The sequence below is a fragment of the Fistularia commersonii genome, chromosome 36 (assembly GCF_037954325.1).
Source record: "Fistularia commersonii isolate RoL2024-O1a breed Wild chromosome 36, RoL_Fcom_v1.0, whole genome shotgun sequence".
NCBI classification, from domain to species: Eukaryota; Metazoa; Chordata; class Actinopteri; order Syngnathiformes; family Fistulariidae; genus Fistularia; species Fistularia commersonii.
In genome coordinates this window covers 6,855,336-6,877,175 of record NC_141319.1, presented here as the reverse complement: position 1 = coordinate 6,877,175, position 21,840 = coordinate 6,855,336, and the positions used below count along the sequence as shown (strand labels likewise).

The following is a 21,840-nucleotide window of genomic DNA, read 5'->3' as shown; positions in this document are numbered from 1 at the left end:
GTGTGTGTGTGTGTAACGATATTACACGTGTGTGTGAAGAGTACGTAACTGGGCGGACGTGTGTGTGTGTGTCAGGATATAACAGGGGCTTGTGTGTGTGTTTCCAGGAAGAAGCAGGGGACGGAGGCCCTGGTTTCATTGGTTGCTGATCTCAGACAGGCTCCGCCCCAAACGGCGCGCTTTATCGGCGAGACTCTGGTCCAGCTGGAGGTACCTCCACCCACGTCCTGCAGAACCTGCTTCTTCTGCTTTTAGGGGTGGCTAAGGGACCCCCCTCTCTATCATTTGGTTTGGTCCATGTGCAGAACCCCCCCCCCCCCCACCTGGTGGAGATGGGTGGTGCTTCTGGTGCTCCAGGCAGTTTTTTATTATTATTTTTTAATTTTAATACCCAGCTCTGGCTGCACGCCTGTTGATGTTCTAGGCAGGAAATGAGAAGGGAGGCTGAAGGAGGCGACCCAGGTGACCTTCTGCGCCGGCGTCAGACCTGGACTTTTTTTTTTTCTCCATCGTCACCCTGGACAGATCATCGACCATCTGCGTTCCAGGATGGAAAACTTTCCCGCGGTGGTTTTCGGGGAAATGTGCAGATACGGGAGTTTTCTATAAACTGCAAAGCGTTCGCGCAAACTAGCCGCTAATCGCTAGCTGAGAAGCATCTGTGAGGCTGTTGGTGTTTCATTCGTGCAAACTAGCCGCTAATCGCTAGCTGAGAAGCATCTGTGAGGCTGTTGGTGTTTCATTCGTGCAAACTAGCCGCTAATCACTAGCTGAGAAGCATCTGTGAGGCTGTTGGTGTTTTAAATGTGGAGAAGAAAGAACGGAGGTGAAAGCGATCGTAGCATTCGCGTGCTGCGTATTTACAGTCCGGAAAGCTTTTATTTGGATGCGACAGGAGCGGATTCATCCATTTTATTTACATTTTTGTCTTGTTGTGAAAACACACACACTTATTGGTGTGTGTTTTTTTTTTTTTTTTTTTTTTTTTTTTTTAAGAATTCATTCCTTTTGAAGCTGAACAACTTAATTGAATTCCTGAAGTATTTCTGAGCGGGTTAATATTTATCCTCACGTGTTCACCGAGGTGTCTGCTCCCCATCCAGAAGAGCTGAAATGTAATTTGGACCCGGTGAAGAGAGCGCCACTTTCTTCCCAAACTCCTCCAAAGATTTGATTTGACAACCATCCGAAGCTCCTAATTGTCCTCCTCGGCCTCAAAGGGAGACCGGAGTTGCGCAACGTTTTGTTTTTAAACGTGGCTGCTTTGATTGGAGCACAATGTCATGTAGCATTCCTCAGCCGGTGTTTGGAGGGTGGAGGCGGTCACATGAATGGCTGGTCACATGCTTGGGTTTTTAATAGAACCTCTATGTAGCGCCGACGCTAGCTGTAAACCAGCCGGCTCACGCTAGGTTTAGCCTAGCTTGCGTTGTCTTCTGCATCCCTAGCGTAATGCCTGTAGTACAAACCTCTCTAGCTTTATGCTACGTAGCATACGTGCATCAAGCACCTTTTCATTTCCTTTTTTAATTCTTTCTGCCCCCCCATCTTTAGCTCCACATGAGAACCGTGCACTCTGTTTACATCATCCAGCCCCAGAAGAAGGAGGTTGCCAAGCTTCTGTTGAAGGTCCTGACCCCCTCCAAGTCCCACGTGGCGTCCTACAAGGTACGACGGCGCGTTTGTCTGAGTGTTTTCCTCCCGGGTTGTGGATCTCGATGTTTCCTCTCTTGTAGAAAGTGCTCCTGAAGGAAGCGTCCGAGCTCTGCAACTACATCGACCGCAGCCAGCTAACGGCGCCGCTGGGCGGCTACTTGCTCTACTGTCACCACAGCTGGGTCGCCTTTGTGAAGGTAAGCCACATTGTCATTAGCGGGCGTTAGCTGCTTAGGCTAGTGTGTGGCTGCTAATGCTAGTGGCTATTTCTGGGCGCCAGCAAGCTGGACAGCTAAGCTAACCTCTCCGGATTGCGATGTTACGAGCTAATGTGATCTAATATATTGTGATCTCCAGAGCGACACGCTGACCCTGACAGCTCGGCCTTAGCAACGGTAACTAAGGGAGGGCGGGGCTTAGCAAAGAGCTAACGCTCAGCTGTTAATCCCCAGCTGTTTAACAATTAATTTCAAAGAGGATTGAAGAAACTGATCAATGTAGTGACGAGTGACTGACAGACGCAGAGTTTTATACAAATATCCTGTTTTCAGAAAATAAATAATGACCTCACGCGTGTTTATTAATAAAGAAACAGCAGGTTAGAAGTAAACATGACTGTCCTGTGGAACTGGGATCTGAGGCCCAAAGTTGGATCGTGGTCTTATGATCAGTCATAAGCTGCAGAGTCATAACATCTGAGGTGTGTGTGTGCGAGGGTGTGTGTGTGTGTGTGTGTGTGTGTGTGTGTGTGTGCTTTTGTCGTCACAAGTTTCCTTATGTCGGCAGCAGAACATAAACACAGTGTTAGCCTGATGCAAATACGCGTCCCGCTAAATATGTAGCGCTTTTTTTTTTCCCCTTTGCTCCGACGAACGCGGCCTCCTTTTTCTTCTGCATCCATTCATGAGCGGCGGCCGGCGCCTTTTGTGCGTTGCCGTGGTGACGACGCCGTTAAAGGGCCGGCGTGATCCGCTGACCTTATTAGCAAATGAAAGGAGCGCCTCTTTTTCCATTCGATGATACACTCGGTGATGATCGAGTGGGGAATTTGGCACGGGTGTGTGTGTGTGTGTGTGTTGGCCTATAGCAGACCTGTGTTTGGACAATAGATGCACATCTAGGGCAAGTATGGGGGTCGAGCAACAGTAATGACAGGCCCGGCCTCCCCCTCAGGTGTGTGTGTGTGTGTGTGTGGTCACGCCTTGTATTGATTCCATGCTATTGAATCTCACCACTGTTTTTTTTTTTTTTAAATTTGGTCTGCATGCAAATGAAGCCCCTTGTGTGTGTGTGTGTGTGTTTGTGTGTGTGTGTGTGTGGATATCACAGGGGTTGGTGTATATGTGTGAGGAACTTGTAAAGTGTGTGTGTGAGGATATTACAGGGGCCGGTGTGTGTGTGTGGATATTACAGGGGCTGGTGTGTATGTCAAAGGAACTTGTAATGTGTGTGTGTGTGTGTGTGTGAGAGAGGATACCACAGGGGTTGGTGTTTATGTGTGAAGAACTTATAACATTTGTGTGTGTGTGTGTGTTGCATCTTTTTCTAACAGTTCTGGTCCTGCTTAGCGAGCTGCTGCTGCTGCAAGAACGATTCTCCTTGTCGCCTTCTGTTTGTGTGTGTGTGTTTGTTTCCACCCTAGAAGATGCTAGCTTAGCATCTGAGGAGGTCCTGAATGTAACATGCTTATGTGTGTGTGTGTGTGTGTGTGTGTGTGTGATGGCGCAGGAGATCGACGCCTTCGTCCAGGACTTCCTGTCGGTGGTCCAGAGGCTGCCGTCCTGCATCTCCACCCTGCAGGCTCTGTCCCGGCTGCCGCCGCCCTCCACTCTGGACAAGCTCATGAACTTCTGTGCCACCAACGAGGCCAAGTTCCTGCAGCTCAGGAGGTCAGAACATCTGCCGCGCCTCCACCGCCGCCTCGCTCTGTCCTCTCCTCTGATTGGCCGGGTCACCTTATACCCCGAGGATCAACCGCACCCTTTTGTTTTTAAACCAATGCATGAGAAGTTCCTCCGGCCGTGGAGGCCACGGCTCGTGATGAAGCTCTGCTCTGCTGGAGGCGTCTCTTTGACAGATCAGTATCTTCTCCCCGGATCTCCGAGCCGTAACTCTAGAAGGTTCTTTGTTTCGGGAACCGAACCCCGCCGAGCCAGACCTGAACCGGAAACACTGGTTATCCGTTTCCGCCGCCGCCGGCTGACCTTCTGGACGACCTTGCAGGGAGCTTGGCCTGGACGAGCTGCTCAGGCACTGCGAGAACGTGGTGGAGAAGCTGCGCCGCCCGGACTCGGACCCGTGCTACCAGGCCATGGCTGGGACGCCGCTCTTCACACACACCTCCTTCGACATGCTGCAGAACCACAGCAGGTACTTCTGTCGGCTTTGGCTCGTAATCCTGTGACGTTGCGATGATCCGCCTCGCTCAAGAACGAGCTCAACACTGGAGCTTTTGACAGCTGATGGCGTTAATACTTACGAGTGCTTGTACAGAATTAAATACTTATATTCGTCCAGTGATCGTGCACAGCCGGCTCGGTTTAATGCAGCGACCGTTGGCGGCCATGATGTGACATCTGGATGCACTTTGACTCATATGAAGGCTTCAAATAGGCCTTGTTGGAGCCAGAGAAGCTCATGGAGTTTACTCGCTAAGTTTACTGGTGACATTTCATTAAGAGGAGGGTGGTGGGGCTTGGTTTCATCGCACCTGATTGTCCGGAACGTGTTTGCACTCAAGAAGAGCGACTTCGCGGAAAAACCGGCACGACACCGTTGGCGTGTTGTGGTCATACCGCTGCCAGTTGCCCTAAAGACGCCATGCTAACGGTCCACAAGTGAGACGGCGCGAAGGTCGCAATGTTTGTGCAAGCTCGCTTTGCACCCAAGAAGAGTGACTTTGCAGAAAAAGTAATGCTACACCATTAGCGCGCCATGTTCATACCGCTACCAGTTGCCCTTAAGACAGCATGTTAATGGTCCACAAGTGAGAAGGTGCGAAGGTAGCAATTTTTGTACAAGCTCGCTTGGCACTCAAGAGGAGTGACTTTGCAGAAAAAAAAATGCTACACTGTTAGCGTGCTATGGTCCTACCGCTGCCAGTAGCCATACGGACGGCATGCTAATGGTCTACAAGTGAGAGGGTGTGGAGGCAATGATGTTTGGGCAAGTTCCGTTTGTACTCAAAAAGAGAGACTTTGTGGAAAAACCAACGCTCCGCTGTTAGCGTGCTATGGTCATGCCGCTGCCAGTAGACATACAGACAGCATGCTAGCGGTCTACAAGTTAGAGGGCATGAAGTTAACAACGTTTGCGCAAGCTTGGTTTGCACCCGAGAAGGGCGAATTTGCAGAAAAACCAAACCGTACACAGTTAGCACGCTGCAGTCATACCGCTGCCAGTTGCCATTCAGACGGCATGCTAACGGTCCGCAAGTGAGAGGGTGTGAAGGTAGCGACGTTTGCGCAAGCTCACTAAAATGCTGACCATTCTGTTTCGACAAATCAGAAAGCAAGTTTTGAAGTAGCTGGTCAGAAGCTGGTGCCCCTCCTGCGGGTGTAGTTGCAACCAGACATCTTCAGGTCCTAATGGGGCAACGCAGAAGAAAAATTGGAGCGGTGACTGTAAGCAAACTTTCGGCCTAATTTCAAGGTTTTAAGGCTCTTCTTTGTGGCGCAGGATTACCGCAGCGGTAGAGAAGGTGGAGCAGCTTTGGCACCAGGCCTTTTCCAAGGCCCGGCTGCAGCTGCAGGTGCTCCAGCTGCGGGAGGACGCGATGCAGGTGAGGAGGACAAACAGGCTTCTGGTCCTACAAGTCAATTGCTTACCCGCTGACGTACATCTTGTCTTCTGTTCGCAGATCACAGAGCAGATTGACGGCCTCTTCCAGAAGCAGCTACAGTCCTACAAAATAGAGATCGCCAGGGAGGCTGCGGAGGCGCTGAAGATGCAAGCGGAGTTCGAGGCCTGCGTTCATGGCCCTGCCATGGTACGGCATCTTCCGAACCTTGTGTCCCGGCCCACTTTCTTTGGACGAGTCATCGATTTGAGTGTCTCGCTGTTTCCGTTCCTGACCAGAGTTTCTGCTTTCCCTTCAGGTCCTGGTCAGCCATGCCGAAGACGTGGTCAGTGCCGCCTCCGAGATCCTGTCGCTAGACGGGCAGGCCAGGGAGCGCTGGGTCCTGGACTTGGAGAGGCTGAAGGAGAGACTCCACTCTGCTGTGCATCTCATCCTCCAGACCCTGAAGGCCACCTCAAACTACTATCACTACTACAACAAGGTGAACGGTCACTGCCTGGATTCCCATCATGTGCCCCATCTTCGTCCCTCCCACGATCCCAAAACAGTCAGAAGGTTCATTGAAGGCCCAGTGACTGACAGATGACCTTCCCCTTCCAGGCGCGCAACTGGTACGGCGCAGTTCTGTGTGAGAACTTCCTCCAGGAGCTCCTGTCGGGGGTCAGCAGGGACGAGGCTTCCAGGCGGCTCCAGAAGAGGCACTGGAAGACCCTCCCCGTGTGGAGGCAGAAGCTGTCCTCCTTCCTGAAGAAGCACCCCCCGCCGCACCTGGAGGAGCTGGTCCACCTGGCTCACCTGGCAAACGCCATCCCGGACGACGAGGTCCAGCAGGCAGATGTCCCAGCGGTGAGCTTGGCAGAACAACATCCCGATTCCACGAGTTTGAGATACTCTGGACTTGTTCGGACACAGAGTGTCAGTAGCAAACTTTTCTTCCTTCTTCAGGTGCGTGATCTTGAGGAAGCTTCTCATTTCTTCAAGCCCGGTTGCCGTGGCCGACCTGCAGCTGGCCCTGCAGTGGCAGTACGAACTTCTGCGAAGCAGCCACGTTGGCCCCCCACTAGCCGGCAGCATCGCTACCGTAGCGGACAAGGACACGGGGGCCGTTTCAGCTCCTGACCCCTCTAGATGTAGAGATGCCCAGGAGTTCCAGGCTGCATCTCCTGGGACGGTGTCAGCCGAGGGCAAACCCACCTCCGTCAGCTCCTTCGATTCCGGATTTGACGGCGTCGGGAGCAGTCCCTTGGAAGCGTGGGGAGGCAGGGACGGTGCAGCGGGGCCTCCAAGGTTAGTCGTGATGACCGACTCTGGAGTGAACCGGCCTGTCGTGCAGACCCTTTCGGGCGTTTCGGACTCTGAGGAACTCCTGGAGGACTTTGACCTGGGCTCTCTGGGAAATTCCTCCATGGCGAGTCTCCAGATAATCCCCAAGGTGACCGCGGATTCGCTCAACTTGGAGATAAAAGTTAAGCGAGCGTCTGCCAAGCCCAGTAACCCGTGGCTCAGCCTGCCGGTGGACGATCTGGAGAATTCCTACACGGTCACCATCACGCAGAACGCCACGCCGCCGGAGAGAGATCCTTTCGACGCCACCTCTCCCACGGCTCGCTCCCCCGGGTCCCGAGATCAGCCCACCCAGACGGAGTCTGCGGGCGGGGAGTCGCGTTCCCAGGCCGCCCTGGAGGATCTCGAGCTGAGCCCCATTTCCAAAGTCCTCTCCAGCACCATCACGGACCTAAAGGACCAGTCGGGCTGCGCCACAGAAGGGAATCCAACGCTGCTGTGGGACTCGTATGACCTACACGACCTCAACCAGGACTCCGTCGGCAGGTTGTCTTGCAAGTTTGCCGTACGTTTTCATAAATCTGACCCTGAAAAGGTGTTTGTGACGGTCGGTATGCTTCGCTTCCAGCGAGGCTGACGTGCCTTTGAAGGACTGGGAGGTGAGGGAGCAGGAGGAGCTCTTGGAGGTGGAGAAGATCCTGGACAAGGCTGGGGAAATCCTGGCGGTGAGAGCTCACTTTGCTTCAGAAAAACAAATCCAGGAGGTGCAAAGCCAGGAGAATACTCAGCATCCTGGCAGATGGTTCATTATTTTGTTTTGTGTTTACAGGAAGAAGAGAGTGTTCTGGCTCAGGAGGTGCTGCTGGACGCCCTGTTGAGGTCGGAGGTCAGACATGCCCAGTGGCCGGCTTGGGACAGTGAGGACCATCCAGAGGCGGTTTGTCACATGACTCTTGATGTTGATTCATTTACGGCTTTACGAGCCTCTCAGCTGTCATTGGACAACGGGCGGGGTTCACCCTGGACCAATCACAGGGTCACATATCGAGAACGTACATTTGAGGTCTTCAATGAACCTCCTGGAGGTTTTTGGACTGTGGGAGGAATGAATCTCAAGACAAGGGGAGAACATGGAGACTCCTGCTCGAGAAGGTACCAACAATTCGTGGGACTTACCCAGACAAGGATTGTCCGAGTCTACGGTCTCCTACCTGGTTCCCTCCAGGTTCTCAAACTTCCTCCTGCAGTCCAAAACTGGTCTGCAGGTTCACTGAAGACTCAGGTTTTCTGCAGATGTGAGCAAGAGGGTGAATGGTCAGACGTCCCCGTGATTGACAGCTGACCCGTCCAGGCTAAGCTCCGCCTCTAACGGCGGATTGGCTCCTCCCCCTGTGAACCCTCAGGAGAAGCGGTGTAGATGAAGGATGAGCAAATGCTGCACCTTTATCTGTCCAAAACTGATAGTTTCCTTATGAACTTCTTTTTCAAGATGTCCACCCACGAGTTGGCTGAAGCTGGCGTTCTTGTCCTGGACGACTCGACGGATGTAGATGGGCTCCACTCCTCTGCGCTCAGCGGCGCCCCCAACCTGCTGAGGGAGGTCCGTGTCCTGGACGAGCTGATCCTGGAGGAGAGCTTGAAGATCCAGGAGCTCAGATGCTCCCGGGACGATCCCCCGGAGAAAGAGTCGCCGAGCAGCGACCGGAGGGGGGCGTTCCGGGAACTGCTGGAGAAGGAGAAGCAGGAGGTGGAGAGGCTGGAGGAGACCTTGGACCAGGAGTCCGGGGTGGAGGGGGGAAGCAGAGCCAGAAAGGTTGTCAGATGTTCCATAATGAAGGTACGCCTGGACAGCGAGGAAGACCAGGCGCTCTGCGAGGAGCTCCTGGCAGCTCATTCCGACCAATTGCAGGCAGCACCAACATCTGCACTGGGTTCAAGTCCTGAGGTGGAGAGCACAGGGGACAGGACTGCATCCCCTGTGGAGGGTGGAGGTGATCTCTGCAGTGAGGAACCTTTTGAAGTCACCAGCAGGGACATACCTGGATCTTCTGGGAGCCTCCAAACCAGCCCAGGTGATAGGGACCCTCAACTCCAGCCATCACCTGAAGAAGTTCCCCTCCCTGCAAATGTCGATCCCCCAGACAACCGGAGCCAGAACTCCTCCGGAGGGTTGGATTCCAACCCGCCCCTGGTGGAAGATGGACCAGTTGCCCTCTATCTGACAGCGATAGAGCACAGCAATACCAACAATAATAATAGCGTGCTGCCAAAAAGGGGCGGAGCCTGGTTAGAACAATGTTCAATCAGCTGTGAAGAGAAGGAAGAGGTACCGCTTGTGGACGAGCCTCCACCAGAGGTGCCTCTGGAGTTCGACCCGGGAGGAACCGAGGAACAGGACACGGTGGAGGACGCCCTCATGATCTCGGAGGTCACGAGGGCGTCCCCAGGGTTCAAGCCGCCTGCCGACTCCCGAACCAGAGAGGTAAATATGCCGAGTCGCAGATCTGGCCTCCGTGGCTCGCCATGCTTGGATGCTAAACACCTCCTCCCGCAGGTGACCGACTTCCTGACCCCGCTGGTCCTGGACACGGGGTCCGGCTTGATGAAGGCCGGCTTCTCCGACCAGGACCTGCCCAGCGTCCTCTTCCCCACCGTCGTCGGGCGGCCGAAGTACGAGGTGAGCCGGGGCTCCGCCTCCCTCGCCGTGGGGCGTCCACTGACCCGTGTCCTCGTCGTTTTTTTTTTTTTATCTTCTTCCAGGAAGTCATGAACGGCGGCTTGGAACGGGAAACCTACGTCGGGCACGAGGCCCAGCACATGAGAGGGGTGCTGACCCTGACGCACCCCATGAGGAACGGGATCATCTGCAACTGGGACGACATGGAGAGGGTGAGACCTGAACCTTCAACCGTTATCCGCCGCCAGATGATCGGAGAACATGCGTGCGTGATGTCACCGATTCTCTTGAACGCAATGTACCCGCAGATATGGAGACATACCTTCCAGCAGTTGCGCGTGGACCCTGAGGACCACCCGGTCCTGCTGACGGAGGCGCCCATGAACCCCTCGCGGAACCGCCAGCGCGCGATGGAGGTCATGTTCGAGGGCTTCGCCGTCCCCTTCGCCTATGTGGCCATGCAGGCGGCGCTGGCGCTCTACGCCACCGGGCGAACCAGCGGTAACCGCCGCCGCCGCTTGCAAATCCATGGATTCTATTGGCTGTTGAGGCTGACTTTGGCTCCGCCCCCTTCCTTCCAGGGGTGGTGTTGGACTCCGGGGACGGCGTGAGCCACAGCGTGCCCGTGTTCGACGGTTACTGCCTTTCCCACGCCGTGCAGCGCTTCCCGCTGGCGGGCGGAGACGTCACGCTGCACCTGAGGCAGGTGAGTTACCATGGCAACAACGTCTGCATCAGCGCTAAGACGGTGGAACCGTGACTTTTGAGATACAAGACGTTTCTCGGTGTGTTTTTTTTGTTTTTGATCTGATTTTTAATGTTCTTGGGGACGCCAAAGTGGAGTTTAAAAACAATAGGAGCCGCCGCCGCTAACCAGAGCTAGCTAACCCAGAGAAAAACACACGTGTGTGTGTGTGTGTGTGTGTGTGTTAAAAACAGTAGGAGCCGCCGCTAACCAGAGCTAGCTAACCCAGAGGAAAAAAAAACGTGTGTGTGTGTGTGTGTGTGTGTGTGTGTGTGTGTGTGTGTGTGTGTGTGTGTGTGTGTGTGTGTGTGTGTGTGTGTGTGTGTGTGTGTGTGTGTGTGTGTGTGTGTGTGTGTGTGTGTGTGTGTGTGTGTGTGTGTGTGTGTGTGTGTGTGTGTGTGTGTGTGTGTGTGTGTGTGTGTGTGTGTGTGTGTGTGTGTGTGTGTGTGTGTGTTAAAAATAGTAGGAGCCGCCGCCGCTAACCAGAGCTAGCTAACCCAGAGAAAAACGTGTGTGTGCGCGCAGTATTGTTAGAGGTGGATTAGAAATTAAGAAAGTTTCTGTTTTTTTTTTTTTAATTAATTTGTGATTGGGAGAGGTGCTGGAGAAGTGTGTGTGTGTGTGTCGTGGACTCGGACGCGAAGAGATGTGTGAGATTGGGTGATGCAGAGCATCCCTCCATTCATAAATGGCGTTTAGACATCAAGTGTAGCAACATTTAGCATAGCATTAGAGCATTCAGTGCCTAGCCTGTAAGCTAAGGATGGAGCAACAAATGAGAAACTCCTCTGTGATCATCAAGGTAAACACACTGAATAAAACCAGCTTATTTCTCTGCATTCTCTTTTAATCATGTATATTATGTAATTTATTGATAAAATACACTTTTCTTATTTAAAAACACGTAACAAATGGGGTCGGCGCGGATTGATACAGTTTCGATTCATTTGACCGGTGAAGTGAATTAGAGGTTCCGCTGTATAAGCCCCGCCCCTGCGCGAAGCCCCGCCCCTGGGCGAAGCCCCGCCCCCTGACCTTTGCTCCCGCCGCAGCTCCTGCAGGAACAGGGCGTCCGCCTGCTCACCAGCGCCGAGCTGGAGATCGTGAGGGAGATGAAGGAGCGCTGCTGCCGCCTGGCTCTGCGGTTCGAGGACGAGCTGAGGGCGGCGAGCCAAGCGGAGATGGTTTACACCCTGCCGGACGGGAACACCGTGCACCTGGGATCAGAACGCTTCAGGTGTGTGTGTGTGTGTGTGTGTTGTTAGAGGTGGATAAGAAATTAAGAAATTTTCTGTATTTTTTTTTATTTTTAATTGATTTATGATTGGGGGAGGTGTTGAAGGTGTGTGTGTGTGTGTGCGCACGCAGCATTGTTAGAGGTGGATAAGAAATTGAGAAATTTTTGTTTTTTTTAATTTTGTGATTGGGAGAGGTGCAGAAGGTGTGTGTGTGTGTGCATGTGTGTTCGAGGTGGATAAGAAATTAGGATTTTTTTTTTTATTAATTAATTTATGATTGGGGGAGGTGTTGAAGGTGTGTGTGTGTGTGCGCACGCAGCATTGTTAGAGGTGGATAAGAAATTTTCGTTTTTTTTAATTAATTTGTGATTGGGAGAGGTGCAGAAGGTGTGTGTGTGTGCGTGTGTGTTAGAGGTGGATAAGAAATTAGGATTTTTTTTTTTATTCTTAATTAATTTATGATTTGGGAGGTGTTGAAGGTGTGTGTGTGTGTGTGTGTGCGCACGCAGCATTGTTAGAGGTGGATAAGAAATTAAGAAATTTTTTGTGTTTTTTTTTTTTTTTTTAATTTGTGATTGGGAGAGGTGCAGAAGGTGTGTGCGTGCGTGCGTGCGTGCGCGCAGTGTTGTCAGAGGTTGATAAGAAACTAAGAAATGTTCTGTTTTTTTTTTTTACGGTTTCTTCCACATTTGTAATTGGGCTTCATGCTGGATGTGAGTGTGTGTGTATGTGTGTGTGCAGTATTGTGAGAGGTGGTTTAAAGAAATTAAGAAATTTTCTGGGTTTTTTTTTTTTAATTAATTTATGATAGGGGGAGGTGCTGAAGGTGTGTGTGTGTGTGCGCAGTATTGCTAGAGGTGGATTAAAGAAATTAAGACATTTTCTGTATTTTAATCAATTTCTGATTGGGCTTCATGCTGGAGAGGCGTGTGTGTGCGTGTGTGCGTGTGTGCGTGTGTGCGTGTGCGTGTGTGTGTGCGTGTGCGTGTGCGTGTGCGTGTGCGTGTGCGTGTGCGTGTGTGTGTGTGTGTGTGTGTGTGTGTGTGTGTGCGCGCGCGCGCGCGCGCACTTGCATGCATCGGAGGAGGAATTAAAGATGGCCGCCTCCCTTGGTCACATGGTCACTTCAGCTGGTTCTTGTTGAAGATCCACAACGTCTGCTGGAGGATTTCCTGTCCATCTGACGTGCGGAGGGAAGGAAGGGGTTGTGAATCCCAACACACACACACACACACACACACACACACACACACACACACACACACACACACAGGCAGAGGGGTTTCCATCTACATTACATGGTAAATACTGTTAAACTATTACATAAGATGGGATTGGAGTGTGTGTGTGTGTTCACTTTGAAGCTATTGCACAATGTAATCTGATTACTCTGGAATGTTATTGTGTCAAGCGTCGACCGTGAAGGACGTTTTCACGGACTTCTGCGCCCCTTAACCTCCTTCCAGGGCGCCCGAGATCCTGTTCAGACCCGAGCTGATCGGTCGGGATCATTATGGGATGCACGAGAGCGTCTTCAAGTCGGTGCTCAAGTCCGATATCGACCTGCGGCGCGTCTTCCTGGAGAACATCGTGCTGTCAGGTAAGCGGCACGCCGCCGCCGCCGTCTGACCTTTAGAGTGGATAGGCTGCTCACAGAGCCCCCTAGTGGCCAACGCTGGAATTGCAGTTATTTTCCAAACTGCAATTCAGGGAATAATTTGCAATTAAAATGCAGGAATTGGGGGGAAAAGCTGTTTTTCAACGTTAAAGATATCATTCAGTGAAAGTATATTCAAGACAAGGGGGTCATTTTCACCGAGGGCCACATCAGCAAGAAGATTTCGACAAGAGCGCCTTTGCATAGATGTAATAAAAATTAGTTTGACTAGTTGCTCTGTTATTGTAGCTTTCACTTGCAGTGTTTTTGCATTTCGTGAACACGTTCTGCTGCTATCTTAGTTTGGCTTTTAGTTCTTCGACGATCGGAAGGCTAACTTTAGCATACTAGCGCCGTCACTTTGCAGTTAACATGATCAAAATGTAGTTAACTGTCAGTGGATGCATTTGACTTATTTATTTTTATATAAATAAGTCAATTTATTTATATAATTGATTTATTTTAAGATAATCATCAAGGCTACATGGAATAACATGGCGGTCCACACTTTGGCCCGCAGGCCTTGAGTTTGACAGGCTTTAGTGTGTGTGCTGCTCAGCGAGCCCCCTAGTGGCCAAGAATGGAAGTGCACCGTTCTTAACGGGAATAATTTTCAATTATTTTATCGAAACATTGTCACTTTATCTTTTTTCGCCCACTACCGCCACGTTGCATTGAGAAAACCATCATGCTGCTATTGTCCAGATACATCTGCTGCTACTCTCTCATGCTGTCAAATATCATGCACTTTATACCTTTTTGTTCTTTTTGTTGTGCATTTTAATTTGCAATCTATTGTTTTGTTCATGTCACGTCACCTTGGGATTGTGATAAACATCTTTTTCGATTCCTCTGCATGATTCCACCTGCGGAGAAATTGACACTAAAGCTGACTTGGACTTGAAATGCAAGAATTGGGCGAAAAGCTGTTTTCCAACATTGAATAAATATGGTTTGTGTGGAGAAAGTTTCCCTTTTTCCTGGAGATTTAAGACTTGCGTTTGTCTCTCCTGCAGGAGGGAACACTCTGCTCCCCGGCCTGCCTGACAGGCTGCAGGCCGAGCTCCGGGCGCTGGCGGCGGGCGACGCGGCGAGGAACGTCCGCGTCAGCAGCCCCAAGGACCGCGACTTCTCGGTGTGGAGCGGCGGGGCGGCGCTCGCCGGCCTCCACGGCTTGGACGCCGCCTGGATCGGCCAGGAGGAGTACGAGGAGTTTGGGCCGCAGATCGTCTTCAGGAAGTGCTTCTGAGCAGCAACTGTTTTAGCGCCGTTAGCTAATGTTAGCGGCTAACGGCGCTAAAACAAACATGGACGGTGGTTTCCGCCATGACCTTTTTTTATCACACACTCCTGTGGATCCTCACAAAAAGAAGACGTTCTTTCCAATTTTTTTCTCAAATCCGGAGATCCAGGAAGCAGATCGGTTCAAAAAGGAGCTTGGGGGGGATTTTTAATTTTTTTTTTTTTTTTTTTTTTTCTTCATACAGCGGGAATTAAAATTGAAGCTGGGCTTTAATTAATATCAGGGTGACCTTGAATATATATATAATATTTATACATATATATAAAGATGAAACTCCTGCGCGTATTTATGAGGTGAAGTAACTTGGTACGACCCGTGTTTCAGCTGTGATGCCTTCAGGGACGGTCGCCCCATTGGAGGGCCAGGTGGTCCCTTCTTGGCGGCCTGGTGAAGGTCTGGTCCAACGCTGGTGGCGGAGGAGTTTTGTACAGTTTCTTGAGTGCCGTGGGTGTTTTTTTGCGTATTTGTTTGCACGCCATCTTTTTCCCTTTTTTGTGTGTTTGTTTTTCTGGTTTCCAGGGGCGACGGGTATGTTGTCACATGACCCGACCCCTTACTTTTTAAAAAAAATCTTATTTCCCCGCCGTTCCTGCCACCCGTGAGCCGAACAGACCCGTCACTCGAACCCGCCGCCTCTGCTGGTCTGAACCGTGATATCTATGTCGTCTGTTTTTTTTATACAATAAATATTTTATTCCACATTTCAAAAGGCCAAAAGCATCTGCACGTTTTTAATTTTGCTTCCATTTAAAAGCTTGCATGGCGCCAGAAGGTCCCCGGTTGGATTCCCAGAGTGGGGAGGTCTTTGAGTGAGGTTCCTCAGGGTTCTCCTGGTTCCTCGCGCAGTCCAAACACATGCAGGAGCTTTAGTTGACACCCTGAATTGCCCCAAATGTGTGAGTGGTTGCATTTCTTTGAGGTGAAGCCTACCTTTTGACCAATCAGAGCTGGGATAGGGTCCCACCAATGAGCTGGTGAAAGGGCTCCACCTTCAGGCTTGAGTTAAAGTCCACCTCTTTTCCTTTGGGATTTTCCCTTGAGAGGTCGCCACAGAGAATCAACCTCCATCCAACCTTATTCTCTGGATCCTCCCAAGCTCAAAAGGGAGGAGTTGAGAAAGGCTTTTTGTGGCCATGGGGAGCTTCCAGGTCACTGGACAGTTAATGTGATCAGGGAGACGGGTAGGGGAGGACTTGGTGTGTCGTCTGAAGGAAGAGTAGATAAGGAGGACTTGTGGTGGAATGAGGAAGAGCAGGAGTATCAAGAGAAAGTTTAGCAAAGAAAAAGTGGGACTGAAGAGAACAGACAGGAGTACAGGGAGAGGCGGTGTATGGTAGAGGTAGCAAAGGCAAAACAGAATGTACATGACTTGTATGCTCGAGTGGACAGTAAGGAGGGAGAGTGTCAAACTCAAACACTACTTTCCAAAAACGTATGGAACAGATGGACAAGATGTCGGGGCGATTAAGGATAGAGGGAAATGAATTGACCGTTTCTTAGAAGGTGGAAAGAGTACTTTGAGGAGCAGATGAATGAGGAAGAAGAGGGAAGGGGAGAAGAGTGGACTATCATCCAGGGATTAGTGAAGTGAGGAAGGCAGTGAAGAGGATGAGTGGAAAGGCAGCCAGTCCTGACGATATACCTGTGAAGGTGTGGAAGTGTCCAGGAGATGCAACGGTAGAATTTCTGACTCGATTATTCAACAGGACCTCAGAGTGAGAAGATGCCTGAAGAATGGAGACAAAGTGTGATAGTGCCTATTTTCAAGAATAAAGGGGATGTGCAGAAGTGTGGGAACTATAGAGGGATAAAGTTGATGATTTCATGCCTAGAACGAGTACTACAGATGAAGTATTTGCTTTGTGAATGCCGATTGAGAAGTTCAGAGAAGGTCAGAGGGAGCTGCACTGTCTTTGTGGACCTACAAAAAGCATACAAGAGGGTGCAAAGAGAGGAACTCTGGTACTGCATTAGGAAGTCTGGAGTGGCAGCAGGATCAATAATTCACTGCATCACCTCGCACAGAAAGAACACCCTGTGTGTGTGTGTGTGTGTGTGTGTGTGTGTGTGTGTGTTTAACCTGGCTTCTCTCCCAAAAAAAAGTAAGCTGATCCATCCTGCTGGTGATCGGTTAAATCAGATAAATCACCTCGTGAAGGTGAAGACCACCCGTTGCCATGGAAACCCGCCAATCCGCGTCGCAGGCGCGCCCTCTCGCGGGCGCCGCTCCTCAATACAAGTGAACGGGGCGTTGCCGTGGCAACCGCCCCACAACGACAACAACATCATCCTGGAAAAATGTCCACCCGTGACGGAGCCACGACCGGTCGGGTCGTGCGTGACGTGATGCGGGAGTGTGCCGCGCGCGGGCGTGACGTCACGGAGCCCCTGGTCGCCTTCACGGTCGGTAAAGACACTTCCGGTTTGGTTTTTTTTCGGGGGGGGGGGGGAGCTCCTTCTGGACGGGTCTTGATTTAATTGGTGCATTTCGTGTTTGGTGTATTTTATCTTGAAATTTTTCATCTTCACAACATCTCAAACATCTACAGGAGAGCATTTTTGTTAATACCTCCCAGTTAGATTGTGTGTTTATATACCTTTCTATTGGAGTGACGTTTGCATGGAGCAGGAGGAGGAACATCTAGAGAGGTGGAGGTCGGACATGTCGTTAGACATTATATTACATTTGGCAGACGATTTTATCCAAAGTTACGTACAAAAAGTGCAATACAGTCACTGAAGATCCGAAGACCAGAAGTCAGAAGTGACCACTCAACCAACTAGCCGTCTCAGAACCACATGCATAAATCCTTTCTTTTTCTTTTTTTCAGGGAGGGTTGGGGGTTAAGTGCGATGAGCAGGGTAGTGCTTGGTGAAGAGGTATGTTTTCAGCTCAGAGCGAAAGATGGGCAGCGACTCCACTGTTCTGACCTTTTTCGGGAGTTGGTTCCACCCCTGAAGAGCCGAGACCGGTTGGATCGGCAGCCGGAGGCTCGGAGCGATGGGGTGGACGGTCGCCCAGAGGTGGCAGATCGGAGGGGACGGGTAGGGACATGTAGCTTAGTGGTAGGCGAGCGCCAGGGTCTGGAACTGGATCCGGGAGGCTACCGGGAGCCGGGGAAGGGACATAAGAAGGGGAGTTGTTTGGGAGAATTGGGGTCAGTTGAACACCAGGTGGGCTGCTGCTTTCTGAAGAAGCTCCAGAGGCCTGATGGTCACCACTGGGGCACCGGCAAGGAGGGAGTTGCAGTCGTCCAGATGAGAGATGACTAGAGCCCGGATGAGTATCTGCTCTTCCGTGAGGAACCTGCGGATCCTCCTGATGTTGTAGAGGAGGAATCTGCGAAGTTCACAGCAGTCGCAGCAGTTAGATGGAGGCGGGTGATTGGCTGTGGGTGAGACGGTTCACTCCAAAGTTCATTACCTTCCAGATGAAGGCTTTGCTCGACCTGGGTGCCGATCAGACCCCGACGCCTCAGGACCTGCAGACCACCAAAGAGGTGAGACAATCGGCAGCTTCACGCCTTTGTAAGACGTAAATTCCCAGTGGTTCATGAATTCTTGTCGTTCACTCGTCTCCCAGCTGTGCGTGGAGAAGCTGACGGCCGACTGCAGCCCCTCCTTGGACACCATCAGGATGCAGCTCTGCTTTGAGCAAAGCTCTGACTCCAGACGTTCGTCGCTAACCTTCGTAGATAGATCCGTTTTTGAAAAGCGGTTGCGTATTGATCCTTGGTCTCCTGGTGCAGGCGAGCTCCTGGTGGAGATCCGGCAGAAGCGAGAGTCCCAACTCCTCCCGGTCAGGAAGGAGATCACCGAAGGCCGGGCCGGAGCCAGGGAGGGGTTGGACGTCCTCTACAGGAACATTGTTACGTTCACCCTGCTGAGCTCCGGCCTGGGCTCGCCATGTGACAGCGACGTCCTGCACGAGGCCACAGGTAACAAGACAAGAAGCTCCTGGAAACAGGAAGTGCACCAGACAGCATCTTCTGGTGGACATTTTGATCCAAACCCCTTCTAACGCCCCTCGAAATTTGGTCCGATCACATTTTTAAAGCCTCCGGAAAGTAGACGGGCCAATCACGGAGACCCCTCGCAGTGGAAGGCTGACGTTGGCCTCTGCCGGCAACATTTGTAAGGTGGTAAGAGGCCACCAGGGTCACATGGGTGAATGGCGGCATGTCGTCGGCGAATCAGCACACGAAGCAAAGAAGAAGGTCACGCTTCAGGCCAGGACAATTCTGGAGCGTCCTGGAGTTGATCTTTCAGCGTTCTGCTAACTCTTCTGTCCGGTTCCAGCCGCCCTGCGGAGCATCTTCCCCCCGACGGCGGTGGGAACCTTCATGGTGCTGACGAAGACGGAGAAGGAGCAGCAACTCCGGGAGCTCGCCGAGATCGTGACAGGCGTCTGCCTTTACAACAAGGCCGACAAGAAGGGCGGGGAGGAACTCGGCCCCCCGGCGCTAGGTGTGCAGCATCTGCAATTCATTTTAAAAAGACCGATTCATCCACCGTATCCTTAAAAGTCCAGTCAGGGAAACGGAGTTCTGGTTCTGGTAGACTATCGTTCAGGAAGCCGAGCATGAGATGGAGCTTCTTGTCGATGTTCTCTTCCATCCTGCGTAGTTTCCTTTGGGGCAGGGGAAGTCTAGCTTTGGCTGTGTGATCTGTGTTACCGTGGCAACCACAGATTTTTGGTGATATTAGTCCCAAGTGACATAGGTTGCACAAGGATTTCTGTCTCTAGCCCTTGAAAAAGTTTACTCGATCCGTCTTTATTGGTTCTGCGAGTCCGTAAAAACCGGGTGGAAGTGACACGAGGTCCCTCTGGTCCTCCACAGCGCCAGGCGACCTGCCTGATGTTCTCCTCGTTGCCGAAGACCTAGAGGAGCATCTGAGTGCCTCCCGGAGGCTTGCATGGAAGTACACTGCTGTCCTGGAGAAGCTGGGCGCCGGCGCTGAAACCCGGCTACGAGACGCCCTCTACAACGTCCGGCAGCACGAAGCCTTCCTCCGAATCCTCCAGGTGAGCCGTCGGTGGGGATACATCGCAGCTCCGTCGAAACTGGTCTTTAAGATCCGATCCCCTCTTTCCTGATGTCCGACAAGGCCGATGCTGCCGTTTGTGCCCGGCGTGTCGGAAGCCTCCAGAACCAACTTTGGTCTCAGGTGAAGCAGCTGAGGGAGGCCGTGGGGAGCAGGACGGCTGTGCACGCCACCAGGGTTTTCGTAAGTGTGAAAGGAGGGCGCCTGAGATAACTGATGATGTTCCTGTTGTTCTAATCAACGTATGAGTTATCTGAGGTGGTGTTTGTGTCCCAGCCGGTCTTCAGAGCCGTGTCCAGGATGTGGTCGGAGCTCCTGGATGGGACGACCCAGCTGGGCGCCTTGCGGGACGCCGCCCTCTGCCTGCACCCCTTCCTGGCCTCCCAGGCACAACTCTTCCCCGAGGCCTGGTTGGACGGGCTTCTGGAGGGGCAGGAGGTCAAGACAGACTGGCAGAGGATCAGGGACTCTTCCGGTATCATCCACAAACTTCAGTCTGTGGCGTCGCCCCTGAATCCCCCCCTGAAGTTTTCTTTCCCCTGTTTCCTGCAGATCAGCGGGTGGATCCAGCAGAGATGGAGCTTCAGGAGTGGCTCCTCCCTGATGGGGAGGACGAGCTGGCTGGGCTGCAGTTGGAGTTTGATGGAGTGTGTGGACACACCCTGGTCCGTGGCGGCGGGCTCCTCCTTCCTGGTACGGATTTAACTTAAATGTTCTACAAGTGCCTTCAGGGTCCTTCAGGTCCTAGTGAACCATCTGGATGGAGGTGACCACAAGTTACCATGGGGACGTCAAGAGAACTCTTTTCTTCAAGGCTAAAGGAGAAGTTCCTCGGGTTCAATACATGTTCTCGTTTCCGTCGGCAGGGAACCCGTCGGTCGGAATCCTCAAACACCGGAGGAAGTTCTACGCCTTCAGCTCCAGAGATGCCGCCCTTGAGTTTGCCTCTTGTCCGGATGACTTCATTGCAGCGGTGGCGGAGAAGACTCGGTGCTCCCCGGAGCTGCTGCGCCTGCTCCGACTCCGGGTGCCTTCCGAGAGCTCACAGTTCGAGGTCTGTCTCCAAGACTCGGTCTTCTTCTTCTTCTTCTTTTGGCTTTTCCCTTCAGGTGTCGCCACAGCGAGTCAACTTCCTCCATCTAACCCTATTCTCTGGATCCTCCTCTCTCACACCAACTACCTTCATATCTTCTCTCACCACGTCCATAAATCTTCTCTCTGGTCTTCCTCCAGACCTCTTGCCTGGCAGCTCCAATTCCAGCATCCGTCTACCAATATATTCTCTATCCCTCCTCTGTCCATGACCCAACCATCTCAGTCTGGCTTCTCTGACCTTCTCTCCAAAACATCTAACATGTGCTGTTCCTCTGATAGACTCATTCCTGATCCTCTCCATCCTGGTCACTCCCAAAGAGAACCTCAACATCTTCATCTCTGCAACCTCTAGTTCTGCCTGCTGTCTTTTGGTCATTGGAACAGTTTCTAGTCCAAACATCATCGCTGGTCTCACCACTGTCTTGTACACCTTTCCTTTTATTCTGGCTGATGTTCTTCTATCTCTTGGTACCCCTGACACTTTTCTCCACCCATTCCAACCTGCTTGGACCGTCTCTTCACCTCTTCTCCACACTCTCCTACGCTCTGGACTGTTGACCCTAAGTACCTGAAATCCTCCAGCTTCTTGATCTCCACTCCCTGTAGCCTCACCGTTCCACCCGAGTTCCTCTCGTTCACACACAAATATTCTGTCTTGCTGCGACTAACTTTCATTCCTCTCCTTTCCAGAGCATACCTCCACCTCTCTAGATGTTCCTCCACCTGTTGTCTGCTCTCACTACAGATCACAATGTCATCCGCAAACATCATGGTCCATGGGGATTCCTGCCTAAAAGACTCGGTGCTGGTTTTTAATGTTCAACCGGAAATGAAGAGTCATCTTGTGGTTTCCGCAGCATCAGGGAGGCGGATTACCAGGGAAGTGCAGCAGCGGCACCCAGACCGACCTCCACCCCCTGGAGACCAACATCGTGAAGAACTACGAGTGGAACGAGTGGGAGATGCGTCGGCAAGCCATTAAATTGGTCAGATATTGAACCACAGCCGCTAACTCTGTTAGCACCAAAAGTGAGTCCTCAATGCACTTTCTGGATCTGTGTCTCCAAACCCCAGGCTAACCTTCGGACCAAAGCGACTCACTCGACCCAGACCAACCTGAGCCACATGAGACGGGAGAACGTCACCCAGACGTGGGTTCCCAAGGTCGCCGGCTGCCAGACCAAGAGGGAAGGCGAGAGCAACGTGCCGAGGCCTCGGGTCTTCCTTGCCGGTCTACGAGGACAGAAGGCCGGACGGGTGGTGAAAACCAACCTCACCAGATCTGTGGACGAATGAAGGGGACGCCGTCTGGAAGAATAAAAGATGGTATCTGAAGGCGG

The 21,840-nt window shown here is 51.9% G+C and overlaps 2 protein-coding genes across 3 annotated transcripts; both read left to right on the top strand.

Annotated features, from left to right (window-relative positions):
* The first annotated feature begins 6,288 nt into the window (after window positions 1–6,288).
* LOC147213438 (uncharacterized) lies at window positions 6,289–16,062 on the top strand. The gene is made up of 12 exons (XM_086143069.1): window positions 6,289–6,301; window positions 6,401–7,285; window positions 7,368–7,464; window positions 7,569–7,676; window positions 8,229–9,221; window positions 9,294–9,416; window positions 9,500–9,628; window positions 9,725–9,917; window positions 9,998–10,122; window positions 11,214–11,398; window positions 12,866–12,999; window positions 14,073–16,062. The coding sequence occupies exons 1-12, from the start codon at window positions 6,291–6,293 to the stop codon at window positions 14,303–14,305; spliced, it is 3,216 nt and encodes a 1,071-aa protein (XP_085999195.1). The 5' UTR covers window positions 6,289–6,290; the 3' UTR covers window positions 14,306–16,062.
* Window positions 16,063–16,643: 581 nt separating this feature from the next.
* Window positions 16,644–21,835, top strand: cfap206 (cilia and flagella associated protein 206). 2 transcript variants are annotated; one of them, XM_086143312.1, is made up of 12 exons: window positions 16,644–16,762; window positions 17,791–17,859; window positions 17,943–18,033; window positions 18,109–18,297; window positions 18,659–18,826; window positions 19,201–19,385; window positions 19,469–19,588; window positions 19,682–19,880; window positions 19,958–20,098; window positions 20,272–20,459; window positions 21,358–21,486; window positions 21,575–21,835. In XM_086143312.1, the coding sequence occupies exons 1-12, from the start codon at window positions 16,658–16,660 to the stop codon at window positions 21,794–21,796; spliced, it is 1,806 nt and encodes a 601-aa protein (XP_085999438.1). In that variant the 5' UTR covers window positions 16,644–16,657; the 3' UTR covers window positions 21,797–21,835. The 2 variants fall into 2 exon arrangements, with proteins under 2 accessions (XP_085999438.1, XP_085999437.1); XM_086143311.1 differs by having other exon boundaries at window positions 17,943–18,297.
* Window positions 21,836–21,840: the final 5 nt, after the last annotated feature.